The sequence below is a fragment of the Haliotis rufescens genome, unplaced genomic scaffold, assembly GCF_023055435.1.
Source record: "Haliotis rufescens isolate VD_foot unplaced genomic scaffold, xgHalRufe1.0.p SCAF_1, whole genome shotgun sequence".
Classification (NCBI taxonomy): domain Eukaryota; kingdom Metazoa; phylum Mollusca; class Gastropoda; order Lepetellida; family Haliotidae; genus Haliotis; species Haliotis rufescens.
The window spans coordinates 6,819,196-6,843,314 of NW_025963779.1; the positions used below are offsets into that span (position 1 = coordinate 6,819,196).

Consider the following 24,119-nt stretch of genomic DNA (forward strand, 5'->3'; position numbering starts at 1 on the left):
GAAGGGACATAACTGGTAATAACCACTGATGGCGCTACGATCGAGCCCAGTAATTCCAGCTTAGTTCGGCAAAGGTGGAAACTGGACTTTTTCAAGTCAGTTAACTCTCTTGCCTCGGAAAGATGCTGAACATAAGGATGTCCACAGATCCGAATCTTTACATCAGCAGAGTCTTTAGCAGGTGTCTTGTTCATCATCAGTTTCACACAGTGTTAACTGCATCCCCAGTCTCAGTATTGCACTCGCATATTGCACACTTCATGATCAGCTTCTTCTATTTTCTCCAGTACTGAAAGAAAGAAGTCAATAAATAAATAGATAAGTTAAACATATTTTATTCGACTTATCTTGAAAGGAATTGTAAGCAGGCCTCAGTGGCTCATGTAAATACCACTCCCTGTTACATAAGCCCATCTATGTTGACATCAAAACCTTTAGGTCAAGAAACAATACAAATATGATTTAAATAAATAAGCATAATAATCATGTTTTACACATATTGTTCAACTTCCACAGCTCTGGCTTCAACAAGGGAAAATTCACATGATATCGGAGAGAACAAGTCTACAGGAATGAATATGTTCCGCCCACCTGAGCCATCTTGTGTAGCTGTTCTACCAGGGCGGCCATGACAGCAGATACACTCAGGTCGATGACGTTCTGCATGTAGTGCACAGCCTCCTCATCAGTGTAGTGCAGAACAAACTTCTCCTGCACCTGCAATAGACAAGGTGGTAACAGTGTAAATGTAGAAGTTGTCAGCTATACAGCTGATTGTAAGACAATTAAATAAGACAACACAACCTTGTATCACAATTATATCACATGGCAATATTACCAGGAGATACATCCCAGTATCACAATTATATTACATGGCAATATCACCAGGAGATACATCCCAGTATCACAATTATATCACATGGCAATATCACCAGGAGATACATCCCAGTATCACAATTATATTACATGGCAATATCACCAGGAGATACATCCCGTGAAGATCCGGGGTAGAATATGTGTTCAGCAACCCAAGCTTGCCGTAAAGGCTACTATGCTTGTCTTAAAAGGCAACTAACAGGATCGGGTGGTCAGGCTCACTGACTTGGTTGACTGATGTCATCAATCCCAATTGCATGGATTGATGCTCATGACATTAATTACTAGATTGTCTGGTCAAGACTTGATTATTTACAGACCTCTGTCATATAGCTGGAATATTGCTGAGTGCGGCATTAAACAACAAAAAAACAAAAAAAACAGGAGATACATCTCAATATCACAATTGTATCACATGGCAATATTACCAGGAGATACATCTCAATATCACAATTATATCACATGGCAATATTACCAGGAGATACATCTCAATATCACAATTATATCACATGGCAATATTACCAGGAGATACATCCCAGTATCTAGGGCTGGGACGGGTAACTCGGGTCGGGTGGGTACTGAGTAGGACCCGGGTACCCACAGAACTACCCAGACCCGTGGTTAGTCACATGATACATTGTTTAATGGCAAAAATTATCAAGCACTCTATGTTTAAACTACAAGTCACTAATGTTTGCAGTTCTTTTTTACTATGCGCCCATTCCTTCTGACTTTTATATGTATATAAAACTTCTGTCAACTTCAGATTGTTTTATACATGTATCTAATTACATTTTGCCAGGGCTACAGTCAAACTATTCCCAATCTGAGAGTTTGTACAGCAGGTACCCGGGTAGGGTCAGGTAATAGGGGGGTGGGTACCCGGGTAGAGTCGGGTAATAGGGGGATGGGTACCCGGGTAGTAAATTTGGACTCATTCAAGCCCTTCTGGTATCACAATTGTATCATATGCCAACATTACCAGGAGATACATCCCGGTACATCATGAAAATTACAATCACATTGAACGAAAAAGTATTGAAAAACAATCATTCTGCAATATATTTTGTTCATAAAGTTTAATCACAGAGTCTTCCATGAAATACAGATGGCACAATAAAAAAGAGTTTCTGTGTGGAGTGAATGCAAAGCTGCTGAGATGAGGCTACCCACCTTCTTGACCGTCTTGTCCGGCTCCAGCGCTATGTCCGGGATGTTGGCGTCCACCAGCAGGGAGAAGAGGTTGAGGAAGAGGTTGGCAGACCTGACAACATCAGATCAAATAGACTCAAACAGACTGACATTTCTTACACAAAGCAACAGCATACGTAGTTTCAACATGGCAGTCCAAGAAATATTTTGTTAAAAAAATCCAAAATTACGTAAATGAGAATAGTTATAAATATTTTGTGTTTAAATATATTGCAGCCATATGAATGATGTCAAGGTCGGCCATGTGGACAAGGGACAAGGCAAGAGGAAGCTGTGTACCGTCTGAGAGCCAGGAAGGCAGTGTAGCAGTGCTTCTTGAAGTCGTAGAAGTGTTCCGAGTTGGTCCCTCCCATTGCCTCCACCATCTCCTTGCTCAGCCTCATGGGGGGCGGCATGGGCTTCGGGTCTCGGCCCAGGATGTAGCCGAAGTCAATGTGGAACAGTTTCCCTGATAGGTAGAAGAAACATGTGAACATTGTCTACTAGTATCTCTTGGGGGTCACTGTTGTGTATGGGAGTGCTTCAGGACATAATATGTTAATTCAATGTTGATTTTAGCTACCCCCCAAAAAACAATGAAATCTATATATATCTTTATGAAAACAATGCTTTTTTCCATATGTGGGAAGACTTATCAGTATGTAGTTAAGTATTAAATATAGCTACAAAACTTTGGTACTGGTGCAATGATTGCAGGTACTAGCACCTGTACTGTCACACTGCACTGTTACAATAAAGAAGCTGAAATAATTCTCCTCCATCTTCATCTATAAGATATGGTTACATGATGAACAGGATAATAATCAGTGTGGCTCAATACTGCTTCACATCATGTACCTGTTTTAGTGAGGAGGAGGTTGTCGAGATGTCTGTCTCCGACTCCCAGGAGGTAGGTAACAACACAGTAGCCCGCTGTAGGGGAAAGCAATTGACGCAGTGATACAAACGATGCCACAACACACAGGGCATTCATACACAAACAATCTTAATGACGATTCATCATTCAGAAGACTAGTAAATACTGAGACTAACCTGATACCAAATTGTTCTACCTTTGTCTATTCGCAAGTGACGTACAATCCCTATGAAAGGGAGGTAATCCTGCTGATGGATTTCTCACATCTGTCTATTAACATGGGTAGCATGAGTAATGTCTATCACTGCAACCAAGTGGTGTCTCAGATACAGTCAAGTCCCACTAATCCGACATCATTGATTGTATATGATTTTGTCAGATTAACGAGTTTGTCGGATAAACAAAATTAAGTAGTATCAACATTTGTGATCGAAAATCAAGCACGTCATAAAAAATGAAATATTCATATTGTTATATTACATTCTTAGCAGAATATGTTAACCTCTAAAGCTTAGCACAAAAAAAATGTTAATGACTTATTCAAAATACTTTGAAAAGGATAGTCTGGAATGGAAGTCGCCAGTTTGAAACTGGTACAGCAAAGCTTAAGAAAGCTGCTTTCTTAGTGGCTAATATTGACTTCCTGTTATTCATTTTATTAGTCGGTCAGAGTTCGCAAAAGGTTGTTCTGATGTGACCTGTAAAAAGATGTCATCAGCGATAGCGAGAACTTGTATCTGATTTTAATGAGATTGTGGCAATGTAAACATGTGATTAATCCTGTTTTCTTTATTCAAAGCATTAATTGTTTATTTGTAAGCAAGTTGTAATATGCTGCTACCAGCCGACTCATCTTACATCAAAACACGGGCTGAGTATGCTGATCACAAGACTGATTAATGAGTGATTTCGGTAATTTGTTGCAAATGAGGAGTGTCGGAGTCAGAGCGTGAGACGGTCTGATTAACAAGTCTAAATAGCACTGATTTAATCGGTTCCCATCATTAGTGTCGGATTGTCGGATTAACTGTCGGATAAATGACTGTATTTGGTATATGACGGTTGACTGAATATTTCACAACTAAAAATATTGTTCCAGTGAAAACCTGTCAACTTTAAGTCCAGGGGATATATGTGAGTTATCTGTAGTTAACTGCAAAATGTAGATTACAAACAACTGCATGAATTGCTCCTCACCACAGCTCTTGACATAGTTGTCCATGATCTCTGGCTGGATGCCGTACGGCCCATTCTCTGATGGGGCATGTTTCTTGAAGTAGTTCTGTATCGTGCCCTCTGTACCCAGCACCTCGGCCACTGATGTCGACTCTATGAACTGCACAAAACCTGGGCGAAACAGCGTGGATACTTGATTATTACACTACTTAGGACAGACCAATGTCTTGTCTTTATTCTAATGACAAACTTACCCTAATATTTGTAAAATTAAAAACAATGTTCAAAACAAGAAAAGAGGTATCCAGCTGAAGTCTTTCCAACCCTGATGCGATTGTTTTGGATATGTTTATTTAGCATCATGAGTCTTTGCACATTGACCATGAAAGTCTGCAAATTGAGAAGTTGGAATTGATCTGGTCTATCCAAGTAGTCCTGTGATGGGATTCAAACCACAGACTCTGGCCCCAGATGAATGCCTGTTCCACATGACCAAAAGAGGTTAAACCCGTCAGCAAGCTGATATGGTCAGGATATCATCTGTGTATGACTCCACGTCCTGTTACATAAGCGAATTACCTTATCCGTTAATGCTGTCTCTAGGAGAGAATTCTTTGCGATAGAAAATAAGATTTCCTAAATCTTGCCATCTAAATTCCAACAAGATCAATATGTCAGAAATACATAAATTAGAATATTGAGAAAAGTTGAGTTTTAACAAATACCCAAGGCCACTTGATGTTAGTGCCAATACCCAGGTACGCAAGGGCTTATTTTTTATATGTCAACAACAGCACATAGTCACCATGTTTACTGCTGGTTGCCAGAACCTTGTAGGGAGTCAGCTTGAGATCAAGATTCTCTCTTCGCAACAGCTGAAACAGACACAGTGAGTGAGTTGGGTGTAGTTGATTTAATTCAGCTTCAGCTATAACATGCCAGCATTATGTGGGATTCTAAAAGATATTCAGGTTTTTGTATTCGAACACACTAGCAGCTAATGTAGGGGTGTCAGAAGCTCTACTTACCTGGTCCATGAGCGTTATGATCTGCAGGATGAGTTGATCCTGACGAAGATCATCTCCATGTTTGAAGATCGTCACATAATCGGTCCCTTGCTCAGTGCGGAATGTCAGACGGGATGGCATCATAGCACTCTGTGTGCAACAATATATACAACCAATACAATATATACAACCAATACAACCAACAACACCAATACAACCCACAACACCAATACAACCCACAACACCAATACAACCCACAACACCAATACAACAACACAACCAATACAACCCACAACACCAATACAACCCACACAACCAATACAACCCACACAACCAATACAACCCACACAACCAATACAACCCACAACACCAATACAACCCACAACACCAATAAAACAACACAACCAATACAACCCACAATACCAATACAACCCACACAACCCACACAACCAATACAACCCACAACACCAATACAACCCACAACACCAATAAAACAACACAACCAATACAACCCACAACACCAATACAACCCACAACACCAATACAACCCACACAACCGATACAACCCATCTGTATGAGAACTGTTTAGTTATTCCTTTGTTAACAAGCAGGGACATGAGTAAATGTCCCTTCTGTCCCTTAATATGAATGTTTCAATGCAAATGTCAGTTTTCAGATAACATGGAGGGTTCCCATGCTCACCTTGAACAATGTGGCCTTGTCTGGAATGATGCCCCTGACCTTGACCTCAGGGTCAAGGGGCAAAGGAAGAACATCAAACTCAGCAAAGTTCCTCTTGCAAACCTCTGGATCTTGCAACAATGCCTGAAGTCTTTCAATCTGAAAATTGCATTCAATAACAACATGAATATCAATAAGGGCAAGCTAAGATATATGTACCCTGCCAACTCATTTGCATCTAATCCTATATTGCACAATAAGATTACCATCGCATGGATTACATGCAAGAATTGGTCCTTATGAATCTATGTTCGCTGCACAAGGCGACATGGATCAGGTGGTTAGGCCCTGTGACTTGATTGATTGCTCATCATCATACCCGAGAGTATAGGATGTTGTATATAGTCAATTACTGGTTTATTTGTTTGCTTGATTATGTCCATGCCGTCATCGAAAAGCTGGGATACTGCCGCCCACATTAAGCTGTGGTGTTAAAGAACACACAAACATGGAGGCAATGTCACCGTTGCATACAAGGCAAGTGTGAATCGAGGACACCAGATCATCACATAAGGCGAAGTGAAATGGGGTTTAACGTCGCGTCCCAAATTATTGCACTGCATGGCGACATGCATGCAAGTGTGTGTGTGTGTGTGGCTGCTTGCACTAGTCCGGACTGATGCCAATTTATAGTGCTAGCACACTGAGATACCATGCCGCAGTTTAACATGAATACCCCGCAGTATACTGACTCCAAGCCAACCAGTCCTTGTTTTAGCTCCTTAATGCCAAGCGTCAGGCAGGGTAACAACAAGTTTAACGTCTTTTGGGATGACGAGGCCGGGATTGAACCCTGGACCTTCTGCTCTCAGGGCAGACACTCTACCACTAGACCATGGAGGCAGTCGATTATCACATGAACAATGTAAGATGGCTGCTACTTCCTATGCCCACCTTCTTCTTCCTGTTTCCGCTCTCCCGCGCCACCAGCTTGACCAGGTCCACCAGCTTACTGATGAACACCTGCTGCTCGGCCAGACTTGACCGTCTCAGCCGACACTCCTGGCCCCCCTGCACAAAAGTCATTTTGTTGCATCTAAGTCATCCACAAAGAATTGGGCAAGTGTGTTATGCTGAATTTATTAGGTGAAGTTGAACGAGAAAAAACAAAACCATGATGATAATTGTTATGATATGGAGGCACAGATTTGCTGGACCAGAATTCACTAGTCTGGGTTTGAATCCCCGATGTCATCTATTTATGCTCCTTACCACCATACCCATGCCCCTCAGTGTGACACATGCACGGACTGCACTTTGTCCTTTCATACAATGTGACCCACCAGGAGAAAAGAGGACTTTATGGGTGCTAGGATACAATTGTGCTGTGACATCATAAGGACATTTGAAGTCAACTTATTTCAGTAAAAATCCTTTGCAGACTTACAAAAATATCTTATTTTTATCTTGTTAGTCGTAATGTAACAAAAACATTGTTTAAAAACCATTCAGAATACATGTCTTCTTTCAGTTAATCAGACATATCTAAAATCTGCAATTATTACATCAACAGCTATAAATCTAAAATGTTTGATGCCATGTATCTCTGTAATATATATGAATTGAAGCATGTGAGTGGCATTTTTGTGTTCCTAAGATACAGTAGTCTTGATATATACCGTATTCGACGTAATAAGCGCCCCGCTCTTATAAGCGCCCACGGCGACATTTGCTAATATATTGGCTAGTGAACAAGCCCAATTAGCACCCCTTCCGATTGATCAATGTACACAAGATTTATTTATTCGCGTATAATACGCACTCGTGCGTATATGCACCCTTAATAATGGGCAATTAAATTCTGGAAAAATATATCTATCGTACATAAACACTTCAGGCTGTCAGCATAAACCACGAAATGTATCTTTCAACTGTTATTTTCACCAAAATAATATTCTAATAAGAGCCACCTATTTCTAATTTCGAGAGCGCCCTGGGCGCTTATTACGTCGAATACGGTAATCATTGGAAATTATCTTATCTTCACTATCTTAAAAATCTCCCCCTTTGGAGTCAAATCTCCGCCATTTTTAAGTCAAATCTCCCACATTGTCATGATGAGGGGTTGACAGGTCTGGTAATGAGAAGTACAAATGTGACTTTTCACCCATAAAGTCCCTCATCCCATGGTGGGTCACATATCACTCAAATATGGTTCAAAGCATACGATCAAAAGGGGCATGTGTGGGTCAGTTGTCCATGGCGCCACACTTTATCTGCTGAGTTAGGCCCGCCAGTATCTGATGATCATGGGCTTGAATTTCACCCTGAATTTTTCCTTTGACAGCACTAGACACACAATCACGGCTTTCCAAAAAATGGTAAACCTGGATCCACCCACATTAACTGCCACACAGTGAAACACAAACACTCACTCGACTAACTCAGGAATCAGGAATCTGTGACATACCTTGCTGAGGGCTTTACTGAACCTCTTCATGACTGTGATGTACATCTCCCGCAGTGCACTGTCCTTGGTGGACACTTCCTGGTCCTCACACTCCACTAACAAGTACCTGCACACACACAGTCAATAGTGTCACACTCCACCAACAAGTACCTGCACAGACACAGTTAATAGTGTCACACTCCGACAACAAGTACGTGCACAGACACACAGTCAATAGTGTCACACTCCACCAACAAGTACCTGCACAGACACAGTCAGTAGTGTCACTCTCCACCAACAAGTACCTGCACAGACACACAGTCAATAGTGTCACACTCCACCAACAAGTACCTGCACAGACACAGTCAATAGTGTCACTCTCCACCAACAAGTACCTGCACAGACACACAGTCAATAGTGTCACACTCCACTAACAAGTACCTGCACAGACACAGTTAATAGTGTCACACTCCACCAACAAGTACCTGCACAGACACACAGTCAATACTGTCACTCTCCACCAAGAAGTACCTGACAGACACAGTCAATAGTGTCACACTCCACTAACAAGTACCTGCACAGACACAGTCAATAGTGTCACACTCCACTAACAAGTACCTGCACAGACACACAGTCAATAGTGTCACACTCCACCAACAAGTACCTGCACAGACACAGTCAATAGTGTCACACTCCACCAACAAGTACCTGCACAGACACACAGTCAATAGTTGACACACTCCACCAAGTACTTGCACAGACACACAGTCAATAGTAGCACACTCCAACAAGTACCTGCACAGACACACAGTCAATAGTAGTACACTCCACCAACAAGTACCTGCACAGACACAGTCAATAGTGTCACACTCCACCAACAAGTACCTGCACAGACACACAGCCAATAGTAGCACACTCCAACAAGTACCTGCACAGACACACAGTCAATAGTGTCACACTCCACCAACAAGTACCTGCACACCAACAGTCAAAAGTTGTCGCCATGGTGAGTTCATGGTAGAATTGGTCCCCAGTAACTTATGCTAGTTGTTGGACCGGTGACATACCCAGAGAGCATGGGACATATCATGGGATAGTACCAATCACTAATTTGTTTAATTGTTTACAGGCTGCTGTGACATAGCTGGAATACTGCAGTAAACAATATTCACTAAATCTACAGCAAATGTCAACAAAACATCCAGAATTAGAATCATAAGTGTATACAGTAATAACAAATGTTATGGCTATGATGTAATAGAGGTAGGGTATTCACAAGAATTATAACAAATGTTATGGCTGTGTAGAAGTGACTTTCACTGATCTATTTAAATAAATTGCTTTCTAAGGGCACTTAGTTTGGAATCCTGGATACATCTGCTGCTGTTAATTGATCTTTATTCATGACCAGATATTCAAATTCACAAGAATTATAACAAATGTTATGGCTGTGTAGAAGTGACTTTCACTGATCTATTTGAGTAAATTGCTTTCTAAGGGCACTTAGTTTGGAATCCTGGATACATCTGCTGCTGTTAATTGATGTTTATTCATGACCAGATATTCAAATTGTAGGTCATCTTTCTTGATTCAAACTTGGCTATCAAACTGCCCTAATAATGAGACATAACATTGTGAGTGAATACAGAGCGATTCATATGTGTAGGTATCAGTCCTGTAAATGAGGTCAAGACATTACTCACCAGTAGAAATAGTTGGCAATAGTTGAATTGTTACATGCTTTCCATATGAGAAAGGTGGCAAGATCCATCTGCAATAAAGAAGATTGATGTATAGATGTATGATGTAGTTTGTTTGTCTGTTGCTTAACCCGGACAGAATCAGTCCTCAGCAATCCATACATGTTGTAAGAGACAACAACCGGGATCAGCTGGTCAAGCTCTCTGATATATGTCATCGTATCCCAATTGCATAGATCGATGCTCATGATGTCAATCACTGGATTGACTTCATTATTTACCGACAGCCATCATATAGCTGGAGGATTGCTGAGGGCAGCGCTAAACATCAAACAAAACCAGTTCCATCTGAGTCATAAGGGAGACAACTCACCTCTTTAGCAAGCTTGTTCTCGGGAGTTTCTTCCTTCCCAGGCGGGGATGTTCCCAGGGCGTCGAGGATGGAATCATGGGAAGACGCCCTCGATAATGTGCTCATAGATCGACTAAACAAAAACATTACAACTCATTCATCAACGACAAGAAATGCTGAAACTAGTAGTTCATTAATTAATATTTAACGCTGGAGGTGAGGTGAAATGGGGTTTAACGTCGCGTCCAAGATTATTGCACTTATATAGCGACGGGCATGCACGTGTATGTGTGTGTGTGGCTGCTTGTACTAGTCCGGACTGATGCCGATTTATAGTGCTAGCTCACTGAGATACCATGCCGCAGTTTAACATGAATACCCCACTCAGACACAGTATACGGACTCCGAGCCGACCAGTTCTTGTTTTAGCCCCTTAATGCCGAGCGCCAGACAGGGTAACAACAAGTACAATCTTTTAACGTCTTTTTGTATGCCGCGGCCGGGATCGAACCCTGGACCTTCCGCTCTCCGGGCGGACGCTCTACCACAAGACCACGGAGGCGGTCTTTAAACGCTGGAGTATCTTGTCCAGTGAGAGATAGTCATTTGATTGGCTGGAGTTATATATCCATACTTATATCCTGATACAGTACTTAAAACACTCTGTGTTGCATTTGCCTGGTGCTCCACATTAAGGGGATAAAACAAGGACTGGTCGTCTCAGAGTCAATACACTGTGTCATCTCACCTTCATAGAGAGCTTTGTGTCACATCTAACTAATGCATCACCAGGCCATGCACTTCCTCTAGTAACTGACCTTTCTTTTTCTGAGGAGCTCGAAGGTGTTTCTGGAGAGGGGGCCGACTCTCTCTGTGGCGGGGGAGTATCCATGCCCTCCTTTATCTCATCGAAGTTCTCGTACTTGAGTGCTTGGACCAGCTGGAGTAGGTACAGCAGCAGATCCTAGATACAAACATACACAGGGTCAGTCTGTGCGCGACAATCATACACAGGGTCAGTATGTGCGCGACAATCATACACAGGGTCAGTATGTGCGCGACAATCATACACAAGGTCAGTCTGTGTGCGACAATCATACACAGGGTCAGTCTGTGCGCGACAATCATACACAGGGTCAGTCTGTGCGCGACAATCATACACAGGGTCAGTCTGTGTGCGACAAACATACACAAGGTCAGTCTGTGTGCGACAAACATACACAGACAAACATACACAGGTCAGTCTGTGTTAAGACAAACATACACAGGTCAGTCTGTGTGCGACAATCATACACAGGGTCAGTATGTGTTGAGACAAACATACAAAGGTCAGTCTGTGTCAGTCTCTTAGAGACAAGCATACACAGACAAACATTTATAGTGCTAGCACACTGATATACCAGGCCGTAGTTTAACATGAATACCTCATTCAGACACAGTATACGGACTCTGAGCTGACCAGTCCTTGTTTTAGCCCCTTAATGCCGAGCGCCAGACAGGGTAACAACAAGTACTGTCTTTTAACGTCTTTTGGTATAACGCAGCCTGGGATCGAACCCCAGACGTTCCGCTCTCTGGGCGGAAGCTCTACCACTAGACCATGGAGGCGGTCCCATACACAGACAAACATACACAGAGTCAGTCTGTGTGAGACAAACATACACAGACAAACATACACAGAGTCAGTCTGTGTGAGACAAACATACACAGACAAACATACACAGAGTCAGTCTGTGTGAGACAAACATCCACAGGGTCAGTCTGAGGTCATTCCTGACTGTGGGGTGTGAGAAGGCTGGTGTTCCCCAACACTTACCTCGTCATCAGCTTGCCGCAGCCTGGTGACAGCGTACTTCCTGACCGTGGGGTGTGAGAAGGCTGGTGTTCCCCCAACACTTACCTCGTCATCAGCTTGCCGCAGCCTGGTGACAGCGTACTTCCTGACCATGGGGTGTGAGAAGGCCGGTGTTCCCCGACACTTACCTCGTCATCAGCTTGCCGCAGCCCGGTGACAGCGTACTTCCTGACCGTGGGGTGTGAGAAGGCCGGTGTTCCCCGACACTTACCTCGTCATCAGCTTGCCGCAGTCTGGTGACAGCGTACTTCCTGACCGTGGGGTGTGAGAAGGCTGGTGTTCCCCCGACACTTACCTCGTCATCAGCTTGCCGCAGCCTGGTGACAGCGTACTTCCTGACTGTGGGGTGTGAGAAGGCTGGTGTTCCCCCGACACTTACCTCGTCATCAGCTTGCCGCAGCCTGGTGACAGCGTACTTCCTGACCATGGGGTGTGAGAAGGCTGGTGTTCCCCCGACACTTACCTCGTCATCAGCTTGCCGCAACCTGGTGACAGCGTACTTCCTGACCGTGGGGTGTGAGAAGGCTGGTGTTCCCCGACACTTACCTCGTCATCAGCTTGCCGCAGCCTGGTGACAGCGTACTTCCTGACCGTGGGGTGTGAGAAGGCTGGTGTTCCCCCGACACTTACCTCGTCATCAGCTTGCCGCAGTCTGGTGACAGCGTACTTCCTGACCGTGGGGTGTGAGAAGGCTGGTGTTCCCCCGACACTTACCTCGTCATCAGCTTGCCGCAGCCTGGTGACAGCGTACTTCCTGACCATGGGGTGTGAGAAGGCCGGTGTTCCCCGACACTTACCTCGTCATCAGCTTGCCGCAGTCTGGTGACAGCGTACTTCCTGACCGTGGGGTGTGAGAAGGCTGGTGTTCCCCCGACACTTACCTCGTCATCAGCTTGCCGCAGCCTGGTGACAGCGTACTTCCTGACCATGGGGTGTGAGAAGGCTGGTGTTCCCCGACACTTACCTCGTCATCAGCTTGCCGCAGCCTGGTGACAGCGTACTTCCTGACCGTGGGGTGTGAGAAGGCCGGTGTGAGAAGCTCCAGGGCATCTTCGGCATCCATCGGTTGCCACTTGGACAACAAATCCAGCGCCTGCCTCGCCTCCTGTGCCGTGGACCAGTTCACACATTTCAGGAACTTAGTCAGCGCCTGAAAAGCAGTATCAGTATAATTGAGAATTCTTGCAACAATATTTCAGATTCTAACAGGGTTAATCCAACTAATCCACAGCTCATTTTTGACAGGTGGTTTGTGTAAAATCTCTAGATTTTTGTCACTGACATTCTTTCCAAATGGCATCATACCAGCAAACTTTTTCATGTTTATAACCAGGTCTTGCATATGCCTTTCCTGCAGCTTAAAAAAGATTAATTTGTGTCAGAGATACATATTGTAGGGGTTTTCAGCTGGGGTTGCCTTCACAATAATCATCAGCCTCCCATCAGTTTCAGTGTTATCTGATCACTATTAAACCAAGTCCGTGTTCCATATATCTCAGGCTATGGGGCAGGCTGTCTCACCTGTTTCTGGCTGGAGAGATAGAAGCGGAACTTCCACAGCAAGTCTTGTTCCTCAGATGTCAGTTGCTTCGTCGGTGGGTAGCTCACAATGGTCTGAGAAAGGTGTTGACATGATTATTATTTACAGGCACAAGAAAACAATTCACATGGGCACACTCACCATACTTGAATACAAGATATGACAGCATGTACAAATACACAGAAATCCACTGAAGGATTCCCTAGCACAAGTAGGACATTCTCTAACTTCATACTAGCATTAAGCACATGTAACTAAATCACTAATGTATCATGCTGTTAAATGTCTTGGACCTACTTACACAATGCCAGCACAATGACTGTTCCAAGTCTATATTAAAGTTCCAGCATATCTGGCTAAATGAGATTTGTGCTGAATTTATGATGACATTATGTCCTTATACTGACAAGTGTAGCAATGCATTCACTGAATTCCTAAGGCCACACTCAGCACTCAGCAGTATTCCAGCTATATGACACGGCCAGGAAATAATTGAGTCTGGACCACACAAACCATTTTTTTACATCATGTGCAAAGTCCAACACTGTCAGGCTGTGATGACAAACAATCAACCAAATCACTGAGCCTGACCACCTTATCCATTGTGTCGCCCCCGATGACAAGCACCGGTTCAATTCTACGCAGGAATCCCAACAGGTCAGTGATATAGTGAAGTACACTGAGATGACAACAATTTTGATGAGACAGAGCTGTTATGACTAATACTGAGATGGTCCCTTGTCTTAGCAACACGTTCACTCAATGCTCTCCCTCGTGTATGTGAAACAAACTGTGACGTGACAACGCTGTAAAGACGTACATTGAGATGGTCCCTTGTCTTAGCAACATGTTCACTCAATGCTCTCCCTTGTGTATGTGAAACAACCTAGACTACACTCTAAACACTTACATTGAGATGGTCCTTTGTCTTAGCAACACGTTCACTCAATGCTCTCCCTTGTGTATGTGAAACAACCTGTGACAACTAAACTCTAAACACTTACATTGAGATGGTCCCTTGTCTTAGCAACACGTTCACTCAATGCTCTCCCTTCTGTATGTGAAACAACCTGTGACAACTAAACTCTAAAAACTTACATTGAGATGGTCCCTTGTCTTAGCAACACGTTCACTCAATGCTCTCCCTTCTGTATGTGAAACAACCTGTGACGACTACACTCTAAACACTTACATTGAGATGGTCTCTTGTCTTGGCGTCCGGCTTCATGTCGCGGTCAGTGGGGCCGCTCCTCAGACTCCTGGCCAGCTTGTGGTGCTTGCTCTCTACCAGGTTCTCCTGCAACAGTTGTAGTTGAGTGAGTGAGTGAGCTGGGTTTAGTATTTCAGTGGTATGTCTGCTTGATGCGAGAGCAAGCCTTAGACACTTACAAGTTTTGTGAAGCCCATGAACATGGACATGTCAAGATAGTGCTGACAAACCTAGGACACAATTATTGCAAATCTGGGATACAATCCCACAATCATAGGGTTCTGGCACCCCTAAGGGAGGCAACTCTGAACAGCAAATTGTGGCACCTCAGACAACTGGGGCACACATACTACCAGTTTTCAGTAGAAGACATTAATTGTGTTGTATTTGGTGGGTTGCAACATATGAAACATGCCAGGTCAGCTTTTCCTGATAAATAATTTCCTGAATGGTCACAAACATAAGTGTGAGTGTATCTATCATGAGTTACTATTCAAAATCTGTATGTCACAAACCTTGCATGAATCATACACAATGAGCATTGTACAATATACAGTCTACTTGCATTGTCTGACAAGACTAACTATTTAGTGAATGAGCGAGTGCCACTCAGAGCTCCAGATAAGCTGCATATCTGCGTAAAATACGCATCAGAAATGCAGAAATATGCAGTAAAATTAAATCCAAGCGTATCAGATGCGCAACGAACATAAGGGATACGCTACAAAAGTAAAACTTGTGCGTATCATCAAAATATTGTGAAGGAACCCTGCGTATTCGATTAGCAAATCAGCAACTATTTTGAAATTATAACCGGGCATTCCGTCAATCTTGCCAAACTCCACGATGACAGTTACATCATGATCATTTGCCATCACACTTTCTTGTGGAAGTATCGTGGTATTTTTTAGTCCTATAAAGCTCTCAAAACCACACGACACCAGTTTGCAGAGTCTTGATGAATAGTGTTTTTAAATATTTAACTTAAATACCCACATGTGTAAAAACTAGTGGGTAACAGAAATTTGAATACCCAGATAGAATTACTGATACCCAATGATTTTAAAATGCATGGGTAAAATACCCACAACACCAAAAGCTTATCTGGAGCTCTGGCCACTTTTAGCAATATTCCAGCAATATCATGGCTTGGGACACCAGAAATGGGCTGCACACATTGTACCCATGTGGGGAATCGAACTCTTCAGTGTGATGCGTCGAAGCGCTAACCACCCAGTAGTAGTATGGCAAGCATACCCCAAGTATTATGGACTTGATGTCAGGTAGATGTTAGGGAGGGTTTCACTGTGTATCATATTTACCATAAGAATCTCTGGATCTGGTACTGTGACAATCTCTGCTTGTGTTCGAAACTCGAACGGTCTGTCCGCATCCTGCAATTAGATGACAGACATGCAGTAACCTGGCTGGACTGGTACACAACAGACTGGCAGCACTCGTACTGAGCACTACTCATTAATCTCCACTTCTGAAGTACCTCCTGAATACTGAGTTAGAGAATACATACCTCAAAGGAAAGTGAAACAGTTCACTATTTCAGTGATTAATTATGATAAAGGTATGGCAGAGTTTTGGTGTAGATTCTTACAAAATCTCAAGCTAGAATAACATTGGCGTAAGAATTTATACAGAAATGTCCCCATCGATCAAAATAAGTCATAGTCCAAGAACTTGTTTTTTATTCAATACCAACTTCAACAAACCCATTAAAATATATAACAGGAAACCTTGTTTGCCAAGTTCTACTAAATACTATTTTCTCCTTCATAACCTAATAGTGATGAATAGAGTATGTAAGGCTGTCAACACAAAATTAATGTTGAGTACCTATTACATAAATTTACCAGCACTTTTCTCCAGATGAAAATAGGATCGTGCACACGATAAAACTCCATCATGTCAAATTGTTCACACAACCTGCATTGTTCATTGTTTGTAAGAATATAGGACACGAGCATATGACTGTAAACTGTAAAACAATGACACAGAGTATCATGTTTAACAGGGCGAAGTGTTCCAGCCCTTCAGTTACCAGTGGACTGACCCATGTCGGTATGAAGAGTGGAGAAGTCTTCAGCTTATGGAGTCATTCACTGCCACTGGTGTGGGGTGACAGCTAGGTTAAACACACCCTCATCCCCAAGCTCTTACATAACCTCTGTACAAGCCACGGGTCCCTTTCAGATCAGTGTCAACTTGACCTGTAGGCTTCAAAAGGTTCTTATTTGGTCTAATCAATATGGGTTTATAAGATATGACTAACATACTAATTAATTAGTTGCATGAGGTTTTTATTCTTAATTTTAGGAAAGGACTAGTCTTGTTTAAAAGATGTTCACATTAACCTGATTTAATTCAACAACCACTACAGTAGGGACATGACTTGTTATGTAATAGTTGTATCTTTTCACATCACCAAATAACATATCTCTAGTTTCATGCAATATACACTTAGTAGGAATCTAATGATGAAGTATAATACTTATCTGCAAATATAAAATGAATATTTCACTCTCAGTAACTGAACATTTTCACCAGTCAAGGAGATTATATTTTTGCAGGTCACTTGATCAGTTCATGAGAAAACCACCTCAAATGCCAAGAAATGCCAGATACTCTCTATGAATTGTATAAGTGAGGTTTCTTGCAAGACAGAGTTGGATAAGTCCTCATCTGCATGCTGTTGTGTGGCTTGGAACAATCGGGAAATATGTCTCTTTAACAGTCGACAGTCGACAGTCATTGTTCATGGGTGACACTTAAGGAGCAGAGAAAACACACTGCTACTGCTATATTAAGAATCATTCGAACATAGAGTACCTAGCTGAGTTTACAAGTTAAAACCATTACAACATTACTACACCTGAGTGAGTTCGAGTTTTAAGTCACATAGGCAGGACTTCATCCATATCATGGACCTTATTTATGAGGGTAAACTAATAGATGTGATTGGTGTTTTAAGAAATTCATCATCACTAAAACTTGGAAATTGGAAATCTGGAGGGAAGAATTTACTATGGTATGAACATTCTTTACTTCAGACAACCAACATATAAATGTTGTAATATATCCATATTATTAAGAGTGTTTACAACTTGTTAGACTCAATATGATCATATTTTAATGCAGACAATCAACATCTAATTTGACATATGTAATATCAAGTGTCATGAACTTGCTCTGAATTAAATAAGAACAGTCATGAAAGGGTATGAGTACACAAGGGATTGCAATGATGCACATTTGTATGTTACTTTGTCATCCAAAACAGATACGTAATGCGAAGATCGTACCTTTTCGAAGTAGACGACCGAGAACTGTGTATTTTCGTAGTGGACAAAAGGGAACTCAATCATGAGATACATGAAGTTGGAGTCCCTCTTCTGCCTCTCGTTGATCATCTCGATCTCCCGGAACGTCAGCCGATCCAGCCAGTCCACCTTCACCATGTGCCCATCTCGATGTCTCTTGCTCAGCTGACAATTCATCCAGTACATATCTCACAATACTGACAGGGCTTATTCAAATCCAGGACTTAATCACATCACAGCTACAGACTCTGATCCAGTGATTCATCATTTGGGGCATGTGCAGTACAAATAAAGTACCGACAAAAATAAGGAAACTGATGACATGAAAGTGGAGGTGTAATCACAATAAATGTCTGTAATATTAATTCCGGCTGTGTAGATCAATATCTGGTGTGTCCACCATGTTGGCCGAAACATGCACGGCACCATGATGGCATAATGTTGATTACCGTATTCTACGTAATAAGCGACCCGCTCTAATAAGCGCCCACGGCGATATTTGCTAATATATTTGCCAGTGAACAATCCTAATCAGCACCCCTTCCGATTGATCAATGTACACAAGACTTATTTATTCATGTATAATACGCACTCATGTGTTATATACACACTTAATTATGGGCAATTAAATTCCGGAAAAATATATGTCGTACGTAAACATTTCAGGCTGTCAGCATAAACAACGAAGTTTATCTTTTAACTCTGTTTTTTTTCCCACTAAAAAAATATTCTAATAAGAGCCCCCTATTTCTAATTTTGAGAGCGCCCTGGGCACTTATTACGTCGAATACAGTAACTTGCGTATGGTTGCCCTTGGTATTGCCCACCATTCCGCCTGATGAGCTATCCAAAACTGGGCCATGTTGGTTGGAGCTGGGTCTCATCGTACTTGGTATTGTCAATGAAGCTAAATGAAAGTCATCAGTTCCCTTATTTATTGCTGGTAGTATATATATGACCCAACCAATACACTGTAGTCAAAAGTGAGCCCGAGCTGCATCTGCCCATGATTTACTCAGAGCCTGGGCCATAGGCGTGAGTGGACAGTGAACGGTTTATGATATGGTAAAGCTTTTCATGGGTATTTGGCTGTGCTCTTGCACAGACAGAGGAGTTGTGACAGTACTTTATCAGAGAAATAAGAAACAGTTCCGAGAACAATAGTGCAAGGTGAAGCCAAGCCCAACAACTACACCTTCAGATCCAGATAAGGTCGTCACTTGTCCTCTATTGCTTAGAATTAACAGGATCCACATTATCATAAGGCATATACCGTATTAGACGTAATAAGCGCCCAGGACGCTCTCAAACTTAGAAATAGGGGGCTCTTATTAGAATATAATTTTGGGTGCATATAACACACGAGTGCGTATTATACACGAATAAATAAGTCTTGTGTACATTGATCAATCGGAAGGGGTGCTTATTGGGATTGTTCACTAGCCAATATTTAGTAAATATCACCGTGGGCGCTTATTAGAGCGGGGCGCTTATTACGTCGAATAAGGTATGTTTCACCACGTTCAATTTCTTGAAATATGCTACAGGGTAATTGTTTGATGCAATTTTACAAAGTCTTCGACCTTCAGATAAGTACATGTATATGTTTGTCCACATGGATTTAAGAATGATGCCTATTTTCAAAGCCAACTCATCAGAACCATGGCACTGTTTCAGCCTCTCTTCAATCTTCAATGCATTCATGATTCTTTCAATGCTTGATAACTTAATGTAACCAATTACTTTTGTTCTAAATGCACAAGACAACTATCGAGTACCCCATATAACAAACATGTTCCTAAATAAAGAAGACAAAGAAATGCTTACTTTAGCCAGTCGACTCATCTGATCATTGGCGTCTTTGGTCTTCCCTAGTGTGGTCATCTTGGAGGATATGTCGGCAACAACCTTCGGCCACACCTTCAAGTCATGCATGCCCTGGCGGAATGTCCTACAAACAATCACACCATCAAGGTTATTAAGTGAGTGAGTTGGGTTAAACGCCACTTTGAATAGTGTTCCAGTTATATCACGGCGTGTCAGTTTAGTGTGGGAGGAAAGCCCAAAGTGAGACAGGTCTGAAATGTTTACCACTTTGGTAAAACCCATGAGCATGGGTATGGTGCCAACAAGCCTAGAAACATAATCGGGGCGAACCGGGATTTGATCCAATGATTATAGAGTTCTGACATGCCCAAGGGGTGCAACTCTGCACAGCAAATTTTAATGTTATTTCTCAGGGCAATGTTCTAACCCACCCACTCGATATCAAAGGTATGGATCTGGCGGGTCATCTATTTAATCACGTACATACCGCCTCAGTGGAAGTTCAGTGGTTTTATCTCATACCAAAAGATGTTAAAAGACAGTACCTTTGTTACCCTGCCTGGCGCTTAACATTAAGGGTACATTAAAAGCATGATGAGTCAGCATATTTACTGTCATTTGTAATGAGGCATATCGATATTAAATGAATACCCACGTGAGTGAAGGTTAGGTAGTAGTATCCAGTTTGAACTGCCCCAGGCCAGACACCTCCCCTATAGTGATGTCATCCCAGGCCTAACATCTAGCCTAAAAGCTGCCTGATGGTGATGATATGTTCAATCTCATTAACATCAGATCTCAGTTCTCGCTACCGCTAAACAAAGATCTGAAGACACCCCATTATGGGTCACGTCAGACTGACCTTTCGGGAACTTTGTCTGACTAATGGATTGACTGACAAGAAGTCAACATCAGCCAATCAGAAGGTAGCTTTCTCCTGCTTTACGGCACTAGTTTCAAACTGGCGACTATGCTTCGAAACATATTTCAACAAATTCTAGATTAAATATTTGAAAACTGAACAAAAGAACATTTTGGAATGACTGAAAGAGGTCCTAAATTGTATGGATTCAGTCGTAAAGCATGTAACTGTCCTTCCATTACCCCTTCGAGGTTGCATGGTAAGAAAACAAATTCCGACTGTCACTTTCCTGATCTGGCAAGCGACACTCTGATTGGTCGGATGAAAGGTCGTTCTGACGTGACCTATAATGTCATGTCCTCAGATCTTTGTTTAGCAGTAGCGAGAACTAAGATCTGATTTCAATGAGATTGAGACATGTTTATCTTACCCTCTCTTCCCGAACAGGGAGATGGTCGTCCCACCCACAGGGTGAGCCTTGTTTGTGCCATAAATGTCCCAGACGGTCAGTGCTAGGAAGGCATTTCTTGGAAGATCACTGAATTTCACTGGCAGCTGAATCCACTCATTCCAACTGAAAGTAAACAATATGCATGGTTAGGAAATCTGATAACTAGTAATTATTCAGTCACACTAAGAATCAATACCACTGCACAAATGAAGAGATTTCATCATGTTGTTACTGGAGTTACCTAATGGAATATATATTGTCACACGTCAGCGACTATTTAATTGTATGATTACATTCCTTCCTGTATGAGTGAGTGAGTGAGTATGGTTTTACGCCGCTTTTAGCAATATTCCAGCAATATCACAACGGGGGACACCAGAAATAGGCTTCACACATTGTACCCATGTCGGGAATCGAAACCGGGTCTTAGGCATGACGAGTGAACGCTTTAACCACTAGGCTACCCGACCAGACACATGGTCCCATCACTACTCACTTGCTCAGGTTCAAATACAATCATCATTACCAAAAGTTTCACAAAGTTATACATTGTATCACAAAATATATTTATTTTAGTTTCCGGCTGAATCTGGCAAAAAGGAATGCAAAGCAAAACCTTTGACATTGTCTGTTTGTCACTGAAAAAGACACTTTATATCATTCATTTTATTTATTTGAACTAACCGACAATGTACAATACTTTCTAAAAATCCCTTTAATATAAAATATTTGTATTCTTATTTACCATAAACATGCAAGCCTCTTTCATGTCTTCAGTTCTCCAAACAGAAGCATGGTTACAGTGCTGCTTGTGCAGAATAGTTACTTACTTCCAGCGTGTACTGAAGGCCTTGTAGGAGGTGGAGACAGACAGGGTATAGTTACTTACTTCCAGCGTGTACTGAAGGCCTTGTAGGAGGTGGAGACGGACAGGGTATAGTTACTTACTTCCAGCGTGTACTGAAGGCCTTGTAGGATGTGGAGACAGGCAGGGTATAGTTACTTACTTCCAGCATGTACTGAAGGCCTTGTAGGAGGTGGAGACAGACAGGGTATAGTTACTTACTTTCAGCGTGTACTGAAGGCCTTGCAGGAGGTGGAGACGGGCAGGGTCTAGTTACTTACTTCCAGCGTGTACTGAAGGCCTTGCAGGAGGTGGAGACGGGCAGGATATAGTTACTTACTTCCAGCGTGTACTGAAGGCCTTGCAGGAGGTGGAGACAGGGAGGGTCTAGTTACTTACTTCCAGCGTGTACTGAAGGCCTTGCAGGAGGTGGAGACGGGCAGGGTATAGTTACTTACTTCCAGCGTGTACTGAAGGCCTTGCAGGAGGTGGAGACGGGCAGGGTATAGTTACTTACTTCCAGCATGTACTGAAGGCCTTGCAGGAGGTGGAGATGGGCAGGGTATAGTTACTTACTTCCAGCATGTACTGAAGGCCTTGCAGGAGGTGGAGACGGACAGGGTCTAGTTACTTACTTCCAGTGTGTACTGAAGGCCTTGCAGGAGGTGGAGACAGACAGGGTATAGTTACTTACTTCCAGCATGTACTGAAGGCCTTGCAGGAGGTGGAGACAGGCAGGGTATAGTTACTTACTTCCAGCGTGTACTGAAGGCCTTGCAGGAGGTGGAGACGGGCAGGGTCTAGTTACTAACTTCCAGCATGTACTGAAGGCCTTGCAGGAGGTGGAGACGGGCAGGGTATAGTTACTTACTTCCAGCGTGTACTGAAGGCCTTGTAGGAGGTTGAGACAGACAGGGTATAGTTACTTACTTCCAGCGTGTACTGAAGGCCTTGTAGGAGGTGGAGAAGGGCAGGGTATAGTTACTTACTTCCAGCATGTACTGAAGGCCTTGTAGGAGGTGGAGACAGACAGGGTATAGTTACTTACTTCCAGTGTGTACTGAAGGCCTTGCAGGAGGTGGAGACAGACAGGGTCTAGTTACTTACTTCCAGCGTGTACTGAAGGCCTTGCAGGAGGTGGAGACGGGCAGGGTATAGTTACTTACTTCCAGCGTGTACTGAAGGCCTTGTAGGAGGTGGAGACAGGCAGGGTATAGTTACTTACTTCCAGCATGTACTGAAGGCCTTGTAGGAGGTGGAGACAGACAGGGTATAGTTACTTACTTCCAGCGTGTACTGAAGGCCTTGTAGGAGGTGGAGACAGACAGGGTCTAGTTACTTACTTCCAGCGTGTACTGAAGGCCTTGCAGGAGGTGGAGACGGGCAGGGTATAGTTACTTACTTCCAGCGTGTACTGAAGGCCTTGCAGGAGGTGGAGACGGGCAGGGTATAGTTACTTACTTCCAGCATGTACTGAAGGCCTTGCAGGAGGTGGAGACAGGCAGGGTATAGTTACTTACTTCCAGCGTGTACTGATGGCCTTGCAGGAGGTGGAGACGGGCAGGGTCTAGTTACTAACTTCCAGCGTGTACTGAAGGCCTTGCAGGAGGTGGAGACGGGCAGGGTATAGTTACTTACTTCCAGCGTGTACTGAAGGCCTTGTAGGAGGTTGAGACAGACAGGGTATAGTTACTTACTTCCAGCGTGTACTGAAGGCCTTGTAGGAGGTGGAGAAGGGCAGGGTATAGTTACTTACTTCCAGCATGTACTGAAGGCCTTGTAGGAGGTGGAGACAGACAGGGTATAGTTACTTACTTCCAGTGTGTACTGAAGGCCTTGCAGGAGGTGGAGACAGACAGGGTCTAGTTACTTACTTCCAGCGTGTACTG

General features: G+C 42.9%; 1 protein-coding gene across 1 annotated transcript in view; it reads right to left on the reverse strand.

Moving 5' to 3' along the window:
- LOC124136691 (phosphatidylinositol 3-kinase catalytic subunit type 3-like) overlaps positions 1 to 24,119 on the reverse strand; it is a 30,447-nt gene continuing 6,328 nt past the window's right edge. The window contains exons 3-23 of the mRNA XM_046502682.2: positions 21,366 to 21,509; positions 20,074 to 20,197; positions 18,229 to 18,411; positions 16,237 to 16,308; positions 14,897 to 15,001; positions 13,686 to 13,778; positions 13,129 to 13,314; positions 11,128 to 11,273; positions 10,331 to 10,442; positions 9,961 to 10,028; positions 8,279 to 8,384; positions 6,763 to 6,879; positions 5,830 to 5,967; positions 5,149 to 5,277; positions 4,926 to 4,995; positions 4,142 to 4,291; positions 2,926 to 3,000; positions 2,368 to 2,536; positions 2,050 to 2,140; positions 592 to 717; positions 1 to 289 (exon numbers count right to left, since the gene is read on the reverse strand). Coding sequence (XP_046358638.1) covers positions 275 to 289; positions 592 to 717; positions 2,050 to 2,140; positions 2,368 to 2,536; positions 2,926 to 3,000; positions 4,142 to 4,291; positions 4,926 to 4,995; positions 5,149 to 5,277; positions 5,830 to 5,967; positions 6,763 to 6,879; positions 8,279 to 8,384; positions 9,961 to 10,028; positions 10,331 to 10,442; positions 11,128 to 11,273; positions 13,129 to 13,314; positions 13,686 to 13,778; positions 14,897 to 15,001; positions 16,237 to 16,308; positions 18,229 to 18,411; positions 20,074 to 20,197; positions 21,366 to 21,509 — 2,419 coding nt within the window. The 3' untranslated portion in view covers positions 1 to 274. The remainder of the gene's footprint in view (positions 290 to 591; positions 718 to 2,049; positions 2,141 to 2,367; positions 2,537 to 2,925; positions 3,001 to 4,141; positions 4,292 to 4,925; positions 4,996 to 5,148; positions 5,278 to 5,829; positions 5,968 to 6,762; positions 6,880 to 8,278; positions 8,385 to 9,960; positions 10,029 to 10,330; positions 10,443 to 11,127; positions 11,274 to 13,128; positions 13,315 to 13,685; positions 13,779 to 14,896; positions 15,002 to 16,236; positions 16,309 to 18,228; positions 18,412 to 20,073; positions 20,198 to 21,365; positions 21,510 to 24,119) is intronic.